This window comes from Macrotis lagotis, chromosome X (genome assembly GCF_037893015.1).
Source record: "Macrotis lagotis isolate mMagLag1 chromosome X, bilby.v1.9.chrom.fasta, whole genome shotgun sequence".
Taxonomy (NCBI): domain Eukaryota; kingdom Metazoa; phylum Chordata; class Mammalia; order Peramelemorphia; family Peramelidae; genus Macrotis; species Macrotis lagotis.
Window position 1 is genome coordinate 456,564,306 of NC_133666.1, and position 12,553 is coordinate 456,576,858.

At 38.3% G+C, this 12,553-nt stretch overlaps 1 protein-coding gene across 1 annotated transcript in view; it reads right to left on the reverse strand.

Moving 5' to 3' along the window:
• Positions 1-9,052, reverse strand: part of COLEC12 (collectin subfamily member 12) — a 235,700-nt gene extending 226,648 nt beyond the window's left edge. Inside the window, exon 1 of the mRNA XM_074208320.1 lies at positions 8,853-9,052. Within this exon, the coding sequence (XP_074064421.1) occupies positions 8,853-8,859 (7 nt within the window). The 5' untranslated portion in view covers positions 8,860-9,052. The remainder of the gene's footprint in view (positions 1-8,852) is intronic.
• Positions 9,053-12,553: the final 3,501 nt, after the last annotated feature.

Below are 12,553 nucleotides of genomic sequence, written 5' to 3' on the forward strand. Positions count from 1 at the left end.
TTCCCCTGTATCAAATTAGTCCAGTGGCTCTATATGTATGTTGTAATGTGTGGCAGTTGTTTTCAGCTGTCTCTTAGGCAACAAATACTACATCATAACTTACAAACATCCCCAAAGTTTAGAACAGGAGAATGTGATTTAGGAATGACATACCTTAGTCTAAAAGAGTCAGAGATCCTTTAGCAAGGACTGTGAATATTTATCAGAAAATCTTAAGATTTTTAAGTACAGTTCCATACTGGGGAAGCATTTCATATTTTAATCAATTTAAAAGAATTCTAGCAACAGAATATAATCATTTGCTCTTTGCAATTTTATAATGATATAACTATTTTGTAACTAGCTATTCCAGGGATAGAGAAAATAGAAATGGAAGCAGTTGTTTGTTGAACTCAGTAGACTGGTATTAATGTTACTTATAAGAGGAGTGAATGAATATCCTTCATTGAAAAGTGCTAGTTATCTTAAACATGACAACCAAGGTTTAAACATCAGAACTAGAAAGCCAAATAGTATCTTTAAAAGGCAGTAGATGAACATAGGGGCTAGATTTTCTTTGGCAGTATTTATGAACTCCCATAACTCTTGAAGTTACCATTAATTTTATGTTTGGTTAAAGAATGCTTTACATTAACACTTTAATTTAAGTCTGTTTTACAGTGCTGATATTGAATTTCATGATTCTGTAAATCAAATATTCATGAAATTTTGGATTCTTGAGTCATGGGTTAGTGATTAGAAGACAAAAAATATCTCAATAACTGCAATATTGGCAATAATGCTAAGTGTTAGCTATTATTATTATTATTATTATTATTATTATTATTATTATTATTATTATTATTATTATCTTTAGCTTAGGCAAGGGTGGGGAACCTGTTTCCTGCCAAGAGCCATTTGGATATTTACAACATCATTTGAGGGTCATACAAAATTATCAACTTAATAAAATGGTCTGCTATATTTGACCAAACGTTTAATTAATTCATCCCTAATAAGGTCCTAAATTTATTGAATTTAGAGTCTGGTCTACTGTTGCTGTGGCAATGTCAGATCAAATGATTTCAAGATCCTTATGTAGCACTCCAGCTGGGCTTTCTGCCTCTGAAGAACTCTCAAGTGGGTTATTGACCTGGGGGAATGCCAGTAGCAGATTTTGAATTCTCAATTCTTTTCTTGTAAGGGCAATCTTTGTTTGATGTTTATTCAAGATACACAAAAGAATACTTTAATGATTTATAGGAAAATTTAATTAGGGAGACAAATCTATTCTAACAAAAAAGTCATATGCAATTTAAACCTAATTATGTGTGTGAAAGCTTAAATTTTTTTGTATTCCCAGTCCCAACAAAGTGTATATAACCACTTGTTGATTGATTCCTATTATTTTTTGTAGATAATGAAGAGTTGATTGTACCTCAGTTAGAGCATACAGCCCTAATTTTTTGGATCTGTCCTAGTTAAGGAAAATAATATTTTTTCAACTAAGATGTCACAAAGAAAATTTTGAAAAATCAGGATAAATACCTCTTTTACATAAGGACAAACTACCTGTAGTAGTAGAAAGTACATGAATAAGAAGACTTGAGTTTGAATCCCAACAGCCACTTACTAGGTGACCTTGGGAAAATTTGTCAAATCTCTTTGAGCTTCAATTTCTTTATTTGTAAAATCAAAGTGTTGGACTTTTTTGTTTTTATTTTTAATATATATTCGATAGTATTTTTAATTACATGTGAAGGCATTTTAAACATTCATTTTTATAAGATTTTGAGCTCTAAAATTTTTCTTCCTCCTTCTTTCCACTTCCTTCTCCTTAAGATGGTAAGCAGGGGCTTTTAAGTTGTGCAGTGAATAGAGCATCAGCCAGAGTCAGGAGGACCTGAGTTTAAATCGGGCTTCAGATACTTGATACTTATTAGCTATATGACCTTGGGCAGGTCATTTAACTCCATTGCCTTGCAAAAAACCAAAATTCAAAAAAATAGGAAGAAATTTGATTTAAGTTATATAATGTACAATTGTATAAAATGTACTTTCATATTAGTCATGTGAAAGAAGAAACAGAACAGTAAGACACCTTCTAATTCTTGGTCAGTCAACAAGCTTTTCAGAGTTATGTGTTTAGTGCATACAAAGACTTGCCAAAATAGTCCTTTCAAAGGGGAGAGACAACATGAAAATTTCTAGGTACATCAACATAAATACAGAGTAGGTAGAATATGGTCTGGAGGAGGATAAGCTTGAAGAGTTACCTGCAAAAGAAAAATCTGAGTTGTCTTTTAAAAAGCCAGGGAATCTATGAGCCAGAGATGAAGGGGCAACATACTCCAGGAATGGGAGATAGTTAGTTCTAAGACATTGGAGAGTAACATGGGTGAGGAAGTACAAGCAGGTCAGAAGATATAAATTGAAGAGTAAGTAGAGAAGAGTAAAGCTTAAGTAGTGAAAGATAGGAAGGGTCAAAGACATGTTTCCTTTAAATGACAAACAAAAGACTTTATAGTTGATCTTGAAGCTCATAGAAAAAGGAGGCAATATGATGAGATGCACACTTTATTTTTTAAATTGACCTTATCAACCAATTGAAGTATGACTTGGAGTGGGAAAAACTTGAGACAAGTGAGACCTATCAAAAAACTATTTATTTCTTTTTAAAATTTTTTTTAGGTTTTTTTTTTTTGCAAGGCAAATGGGGTTAAGTGGCTTGCCCAAGGCCACACAGCTAGGTAATTATTAAGTGTCTGAGGCCGGATTTGAACTCAGGTACTCCTGACTCCAGGGCTGGTGCTCTCTCCACTGTGCCACCTAGCTGCCCCTAGAAAGCTATTTACTTCAATAAGTCAGGTATGAGGGCCTGCTAGGTGACACAGTGGAAAGAGCACTGTCCCTAAAATCTGCCTCAGACACTTAGTAACTATGTAACCCTGAGCAAGTGACTTAAAACTCATTGTTTCCAAAAAAAAATCCAAGCATAATATTCTGAAAATCGGAACTAGGGTGGTGGGTGTGTGAGTAGGGGCAAAAGGGGACTACATACAAATGATGTTGTGAAGGTAAAAAAGATTTGTTAATGGGTTAGATATGTGTGATGATTTAATTGATGAGTTCCATAACTCTGAAGTAGGAAGCCAGGTTGACTTGGAGAATGGTGGTGACCTCAACAATAGTAAGAAGAGGAGAGATTGAAGTGAAGTAGAGTATCTTGAGTTCTGTTTTGAAAATGTTGAGTTTGAGATGCTTACAGCATATCCAGTTCAAAATATTCAAAAAGTGGTTGGAGATGCAGGGCTGTGGTTCAGGAAAGAGATTAAGGCTGGCTACACAAATCTGGAAGTGAAGACACTAGGTATAGACAATTTTCTTAAGGTATTTATCTAGGAAGGAGAGAAGACTTATAGGATGATAGCTGATGTGAATAGTAAGATCATGTGAGATCAAGTAAGATCAAGATTGAGGATGGAGATGATTGTTTATAGTCAGAAAGGAAATAATCAGTAGATAAGGAAAGACTGAAGATAAGAGAGAAAGTGATTATGATGGAGGAGAGCAATCTGTTAGAGAAGATGGAAAGGAATGGGATCAAGGGTTTGGCCTTGACAAAGTTAGAAGTTAGAAGGGTCACAGAGCTGTCCAAATGGTGCGAGATAAGGAGGAGGAGGAGAAAATAAAGTTCTTGCTGAATAACCTCCAAATTTTCAGTGAAATATAAAGTGAAATTTTCAGTCGAGAAGATGGCAGAGGATGATATGAGAAGAAATCAGAATGTTTGAGACAACCCCTGTGGAGAGTAAGATAGCAAGTCAATTAGGTTTAGGAATAGAATGTTTTCCTTGTTTTTAGGGCCCAAGTTGAGATTAGATAATATAAATTTATAATGGATCCAGTAAATGCAGTTTCATGATTTCCTTTAGCTCTCTTCAGCAGCACATGAATAGCAGTGAAGATAGTGAATAGTGGGAGAAATACAGGATTGGAGTTTAATAAGATTTGATTGGTGATGGGACAATAAGGGAAGGGATTCAAGAATAATGTAGAGTTGAATTGGTTCACCAAAGGGAGTTAAGTTAGTTCACCAAGGAAAGGGAGGAGAATATAATGTAAGAGTTAGATTTTAAGAAATAAAAGAGGTGTTGGATTAAAGGGTGTACTGATAAATATTTAACAACTAACTCTCTTTAAAAATGTACTCATTACATATACATTTAAATTTAATTTAATTATCAACCTTTTCCTCCATCATTGTGTTAAGAAAACCAACAAAACAATGAATTAAGCCTTGATCTGTTGCATTTTACAATTTCTGAGGTATAAATGCTATGTTGAAATTTTAATTATAACTTCTCTGGAGCCAGTTGAAGATTGTTCCAGTATTCCTTTGGTGGGGAAATGTATGTTTCAGTAAGGATGAAGACCCAAGTTAGGGATTGTAGGACATAGGTATAGCTGGAATAGTAAAAATCTGTGATCCTCAAAAAGAATTCTAGGGAGCATGGACAAGGAAGTAAAACATTTGTGGGTAATAGTAAAGTCAAGGGTTTTTTGCATACACACACATCTCTTTGTATAGATGAAATGGAAAATAAAATAGGTCATTAGGGTATCTGAGGGCACAACAATATGATCATGAAGTAAGAGACTGGGGGAAAACTGAATCTGGCACTGAATTTATTCAGGAAGGAAGAATTCTATGATACTATAATCATATATATATATATATATATATATATACATATATATATATATATGAGATTGACTCGATGTTTTATGGTGAGTCAAGGACAATTTGAAGAGTAGAGCCAAAGTCAATCCTACATCTGATCCTCTATTTTAGGCTAATAGTTTATTGAAGAACAGAACTTCAGATTTAGAGGCCATCCAATTCATACCCTTAAAAAATGCCCTCAGAATATTGGCATAACCCTAACCTCAAGAACTTCAATGAAAGGGAACTCAATAACTCCACTGAAGTTCATTCCACTGTGCAATAACCCTATTAACAAGTTCCCTACCTCCCCTCCTCCCCTCCCCACCCTCTTGATCTTCTTGTCTATCTATTGAACCTAAGATTTCATTAGCTTCTTTGGTTCCCCAATGCCACACAAAGGGCAAATCTAAGACAAAATTGTAATGGAAAAGTTTGCCTTTAAAACTATTCCATCCTTAAGGGGCAGCTAGGTGGCATAGTGGCTAAAGCACTGGCCCTGGAGTCAGGAGTACCTGGGTTCAAATCCGGTCTCAGACACTTCATAATTACCTAGCTGTGTGGCCTTGGGCAAATCACTTAACCCCGTTCGCCTTGCAAAAAAAAAAACAACCCTAAAAATCCCCCCCAAAAAACAAAAAAAAACCCCTATTCCATCCTTATTTGTATAAACCACTTCTACCATCAGCTACTATTCCTACCAAATCTAGGGTGTCTTCAGGTTGTCCCTGATTTTTCAAGGTCATATTAATTGGGCAGGCAATTATAGAATTCTTTGATTTGGGAAGGATCTTAGAGACTAGCCTCTTCCAATATAATAAATGGCCATCTAGCCTCTGAATATTCTTTTTGTTGTTGTTGTTGTTGTTGTTGTTGTTTTGCAAGGCAATGGGGTTAAGTGACTTGCCCAAGTTCACACAGCTAAGTAAATATTAAGTAACTGAGGTCTGTTTGAACTCAGGCCCTCCTCACTCCAGGATCAGTACTCTATCCACTGTGCCACCTAGCTGCCCCCTCTGATTATTCTTAATCCAGTCATGGATATATTTTTTGTTGATTTCTCTGTTTTACATGATTGTGCATGTATAACTTATTTATATCTGATTACTGTCTCAGGGAGGGAGAAGGTAAAGGATGGAGAGTTGGAGGGATAGAATTTGGAACTCAAAAAATTTTTAACTTTTAAAAAATATTTTTTTAAAAAGTATCTTTCTGAGTTCAAATCTGACTATGTGACCATAGACAAGTCACTTAACCCTCTTTGTCTCCACTCTTCAGTTGTAAAATGAACTAGAGAAGGAAATGACAAAGATTCCCTTATCTTTGCCAAGAAAGCCCCAAATGGGGTCACAAAGAGTGAGATAATTTAACTGAAAGGAATGAATTACAGAAATTGTCAGGAAGTGTTTACTTAGATTGAGTTATTTATTTCACTATCACTTCAACCTTTTGCTCCTAGTTTTGCCCTACAGGATCAAGCAGGAAAAAAATCTAATCCTTCTTCTTAATAATAATAATCTTTCACATCCTTAAAAACAGCTATCATCTCCCCCTGACCTCTTTATCAGCTCTTTTCTCCAGGCTAAACATATTCAGTTCTTTCAACTGATTCTCTTGTTTCCTGTTTGATTTCCAGCCCTCTCATCATCCTTACTACACTCCCCTGGAAAAATTTTTGTCTTACCAATGTCTCCCCTAAAATTCAGCACCTTGACCTGGAAGCAATGTATTATATGTGATCTGATCAGGACAGAGTATAATAGAACCATTTCTTCTCTGACTTTTAACATTCTATGTTTATTAATCCAGTCCAAAAGTGAATTAGCTCTTTCAGCTATACTATTTTGATGCTTTTTCATATGATGTTTGCAGTCTGCTAGAACACTTGGCCTTTTTCCAAAGAGGGCAACCCCTGGCAGTGCCTCCTCCAAGTTTCTAGTTCCCTATTTGTCTCTCTAGTGTGCCTAACTTATGTCCCATTCTTTCTGCTAGGGTGAATTCAATAAATGAACTCAAGCTGATGTGCTAATGACTAAAAGAGCCAATTCTCCAGATGGAATTTACAGTTTAACCTTAATGTCTTATACAAAGTTTGAATAATCTGGTAATTTTAGATCCTACCATCAGACAGTCAGTGGGAGAGATGTTTTAGGGCAAGAGGCCTTTAGGCATTCCTCAAATTGTACCATGAAGGAAGCTGGCTTTGAGTGCACAGTGGGTAAATAAAGATTCTCCAGATTCTCTGTAGGCTAGTCCAAATTGCAGTGCAAATCTTCTCAAAATAATTATTTAGTTGTTTGGGTTTTTTTTGGGTGGGAGAGGAAATTGCTTTTTTAACTGAAAATAGTGTTCATTTTTTACTGAAGAGTTGAATCACAATTTCAGAGAACACTGCCTGACACATTTAAAATATAGCTAGTGTTATTACATATCCTGAAAAAAAGTTCACTTCTTTATCTGTTATTTGCAGAGACAAATAGAAGGATTTGGGGGAGGTGAGAGTTGCTGATGCGAGGTGCTGAAGTGACCCTCAGGCTGCAAAGTCTGAAAGCTGTGGAGGTAAGGCATGTTGCCCCTGGTGAAGGAGAGTGAATTTGAGTCCAAAGGGACAGGAATGGAAAACAAAAGGAACATTTAGCAATCCGAACACTCCCCCTTTTGGTAACTGTTTAAAAGGTACTAGGCCAGCTACCAACATGAGAAAAAGCAACCCTGAAATTTCTGTATCCAATAGAAAGTTCCCTTTCAGAGAGTATACTTCACCTGGCTTGTGATATTTTCTGAAGGAACTTTTAAGGCAAGGACTAAAATAACTAGGTACATAGAATTATTCCTGTAAAATTGTCACTCCTAACAATATGGTGTGGTTGTCTTTTAAGAGAAGGAGTCTTCACAGTTGCCAAAGGTTTCCTTAAAAGTGTGTGTGGGCTTACCAAGCGCCACCCTTTAGACAGCGACTCTGGCAAATGGATAAGTGATCACATCGCTAGTCTTCTGAGTGTTGGAAACTCACTGTAACTGTATCCTGATGGCATTTTTAAGCATCCAACCACCTAATTTGAGCTCTGAACTGGTGCCTGCTCACATGTTTATTGAAATGTGTTATCTTAAACAAAACAGAAAAGGAAACTTGAATCTCATGTATATACAATTGCATGCTAACTTCTAAACAATTTCCTTTGATGCTCACACTGTAATTATTTATCTGAGATATAAATCATGATCCTGCTGACAAAACCCCAAATTTCCCCTAAACAGAAGGATGCCTTGCAAAGCCTTTCTTGTAGCTATTTCATTTTTTTAAGGTAAGATATTATCTGATACTTCCGTAAACAAAACTTCAGGGGACCCAATCCAGTGGCGTCTTAAACCGAATGTGTCACAACTAAAACACATGGGTGCATCAAATAACCCTTAAATACACAAAATTCAACTTTAAGAGATTCAAAACCAAGAACAGCTATTTTTTCCAGCCAGTGGATCTGATGGAGAAAGATGCCAAATCCATTTCCCAAGCCAGCTAAAAACCTCCACTGGCACCTAATCATTGCCAGATGTTTTGAAAGGCGCACCAAGAACATCACAAAAATCGTGGAGCAAACACACACTCGCACTGCAACGCACCAACCTTCCCCGGCTGGTAAACTGCCCAAAAGAAGAAAAACGAAAATATAAGAAAGAGGCTGGGAAATGCTAGAGAAAGTTAAAGGGGGGGAAAAATGACTGGGAAGAATTATTACTACTCTCCTCTCCTCACCATATTTTTTCAATTAAAAAGTTGGAAACTGGAATCTGTAAACAACTACTTAGGGTTTCAAACTCCTTCAGAGAGACCAGGGGGAGGGAGAGGGAGAAAGACTTCCAAGTTTTCCCATCCAGTCCGCACGGTGCCTATTCCTTCTCACAGATACACGGGCACGCGAGCTGCGTGGGTGCCCCCGGGAGTGGGCAGGGAGCTCAGCCGGGACCGCTACTGAGCCCGCGCCCTCCCTCCCTGGCCCCCACGCGCTCTGGAGCAGGTAGCTCCCTCGCCCCTGCCCCACTCCGGCCGGCCAGGTCCTGACAGACGCCCCCCCTAGCCCCGGGCAGCCAAGAAAAGCCGAGCGACGACCCCCGACCCCCGGCGCCCAAGCGCTCCTCGCCTGACCTTTCATTTTGACAGAAAAGAGGAGCCGCCTGGAAGCCTCGGGGCGCCGCTTAGGCTGAAGTCCGCCGGGGTCCTCTTTCTTACTGTACGTCCATGGCCCAAGCCCGCCGGGACCCTCCTGCCGCCGCCGCCGCCGCCTGTGCTCCGCCCGCCCGGCCCGCCCGGCTCTGAGCTGGGCTCTGCCTCCCGGGCTCTGCAGACTCGGAGATCACCCGCCGCTCACTCCCCCGGCCCGACCAAAGGAGGCGCAGCTCACAAGAGCATCCCCTCCCCTTTTCACCCAGTCCTCAGAGCCAAGGGCAGAGGGCGGCCAGAAGCCTGGGGGTCGCGGCTCCAGAGCCCCCCGCCCCGCACCGCGTGGGCCTCCACTCGGCTTTCTCTCTCGTTGGTCTCTCGGGGTCTCCCCCTGTGGGACAGACACCCCGTGTTGGCTGGGCGAGTGTTCCTCCCTACAAACCAGGCTGCTGCCAGTGCCTGGGCGTCTGGAAGGCTCTCTCAGCTGCACTCTGAAGATCAGAGACTAGAGGCTGCAGAGAAATCGGATCTGCTCCACAAGTTGTCTACTTGTTCCTGAGCCTTAACTTGGCCTATCCATCATAAGGAGCGTCAAAAGCTCATTTCAGGCTGACAAAGTATAAACAGGAAAAAACCCCAAACACTTTGTAACAAAGATTATTTAACCAGAACATGTAGTCTAGCACTGTGGAAGGATAGGCGATCCGGGTGCTACTTTGTTACCCCAGCCAGATATGAAGAAGGAAGAAGGGTGCTTGAAAGATATTGGGAGATCGATCGGTTCATCCTTTTTTGGATAACTGAGGGAAAGACTTGGGCAAAAACCACGTGAAATGAAAATGTAGGAAGGGGTTTGAAATACCTATAAATGAAGTATCTGGAGAGGGAATAAATAAAACACACTTAATCGTTTTTCAACAAATAAGAAGCCTTTAAGGTATTGAGATAAAGCTATATATAAAAGAAAATACTTTAAAAAAATAACCTTTCCACCTAAGACCCCAAAATAATCAGGATTGCATATTTATCTCCTGGACATTGGATTTGATCCTGTTCCTTTGAGAAAGGAGATAACTAATTCAGATCATTATTTTAACTTTCTTGATCAATCAGGGTAATTTATTTACATTTATTTCTAAGTGTCCTAAGCTTCACAAGAAAGGAAGAGTGGCATAATGGATGAAGAATTAACCTTGAAATCAGCAGTTTATTTATTTATTTATTTATTTATTTAGTTTTTAGTTTTTGCAAGGCAATGGGGTTAAGTGGCTTGCCCCAGGCCAATTAGGCAATTATTAAGTATCTGAGGCCGGTTTTGAACTCAGATAATCCTGACTCCAGGACGGGTACTCTATCCACTGTGCCACCTAGCCTCCCCCACAATCAGCAATTCTGAGTTCGAGTTCTACCCCTGACAAACTCTGGCCTTGTGACCTTGGGCAAGTTTCTTAACTTCTCAGTGCTCTAGGTATTTCTAAGAAGAGAAGATCCTAACCTGCATTGGGAGGGGGAGTTTCTGCATAGAGGAGATCTTTATACTCATGAAATGACAGATCTATCCCCCTCTCCCTAAGGTTTATAAAATGATTTACATGTACTCTCCTCTTTGATTCTCAGAATCCTATGATCTAGTGGGTAATATATGTTATTATCCTGACTTTACAGTCAAGAAAGCTGAGGCACAGGGAAAGTTCAAACAAACTTGGCAGGCAAGGAAAACATATTTTCCTCCTCAGTCCCTGAACATTTTTTTTTTTTACCATGACCTCATTAGTATGGGGAACACCTTATAAGAAAATTCTCAACCACTGCAGTTCTTTTGATAGCATATCTATAATTTATAGTTTTAGGGAATTGTCTGTTTTAGTGAAATTTTAGGGAATTTAGGAATCACACAGACTATGTTTCTGAAGTGGGATTTGAATAGAGGTCTTCCTAACACTGGGGAAAGCCTTCTAGCTATCATACTATGTTACCTCTTTTTTACAGATGAGGAAACTGAGGCACAAAGCAGCTAAGCTACAGGGCTGGTAAGTGGCAGAATTAGGAATGGAATCCAGGTCTTGTGATTTTGCCCCCAAGGGTTTTTCCACTATACCATGCTGGTTTTTCTACATTCATTCTCAATTATTTAAGGAAGTCTATGTGTTTGCCTGGAAACCACTGGAAGCAGATCCCATTGCCAACCTGTTTTAAAAATAAATAACTGGAGGTCCAACAAAGTGGCATATTTCGGATGAGTGTTTTGTTCAAATAATATGAAATACAAAATATGAATGTACTGGGACATTAAAAACTTTGAAATCTATCCATGAAATGCATGTTTTTCTGTTTGCCCATATAATAGTTTGAGGAAATATAATATGACACAATAAAATTAAATAAGAACTCCCAAGCAGAAAAAGGCATTGGGCAGGAACAAAGAACAAATTAGATTACTTATATTGCTAATATTTATGTGGACTCCATGACTTTTTATGTGACTTTATTCCTTATTTTGATTTAATTGAATGATTTCATTCAATTTAGATAGTTATTAAGTTTATAATTTTAAAAATTACTTTCTAAGAAATAAATTAGAAGAGGTAATCTATTGCATTCATTGTATTTATTTGTCTGTTTTTAGCAGAAAAGTCTATCTTATAGCAACAAGCAGTGCATATTTCAGTATCTCATAAGCCTGATCTCTGATATAGTCTCTCATGGTTCAACCAGGGGAAGAATCTGGAAAAAGAACAGACTTCTACAAGCAAGGAAGAAGGGAGAACTTGAGCACCTTTGTTGGTGTTGTTCAGTTGTTTTTCAGTCTTGTCCAACTCTTTATGACCCCACTTGGGATTTCCTGGCAGAGATACTAGGGTGCTTTTTCATTTCCTTTACCAGATCACTTTTACAGATGAGGAAACTTAGGCAAACTTAAATTACTTGACCAAGGTCACACAGAAAGAGAAGCCTTCCTGACTTCATGGCCTGACTCTCAATCTACTGCCCCAACCTAGTTGCTCTAGAACACCTTATCTTCTTTTTTGTTTGTTGGTTTAATGATATGGTGAAAATTATATTGGACCTAAAGTTCTCACAAAGCCAGGGTTTAAATACCTTCTTTTCCAAATATTACTGGAGAACTCTGGCCAAATCACTATTCTTTGACCCTCAGTATTCTCATTTGTAAAATGAGGATCATAATATATTACTTTGCTCTCTAGGATAGTTGTAAGAAAAGTACTTTATGAACGTCTATACAAATGCTGACTTTTAATTTCTGTTATGAATTCAAATCTGCATCTTTCTCTTCTCTCCACCCTTGTACAAAGTCAGATAATTGCAACCTTTGTTGCACTCATTTGCATTTTCAATTTCAATGTCACCACTGAATTCTGACTCTCAAAACCATTTCCCAGAACTATTACAGTAATGTTAAAGCCAGCCTCCCAATTTCTACTTCCAAACCATTCTATAGTTCATTGTCATTTCTTTTTTTTTAGTTGTTTTTTTTAACAAGTTGGTAGGGTTAAGTGATTTGCCCAAGGTCACACAGCTAGGTAATTATTAATGTCTGAGGCCTCTATCCACTTGGACACCTAGCTGCCCCTCAAGGTCACTTCTAATGCATAAGTCAGTTTCATCAATTTACTGCCTTCAATGGTCCCCCATTGCATCCCAATTAAATTCTAAATTCATCAGAT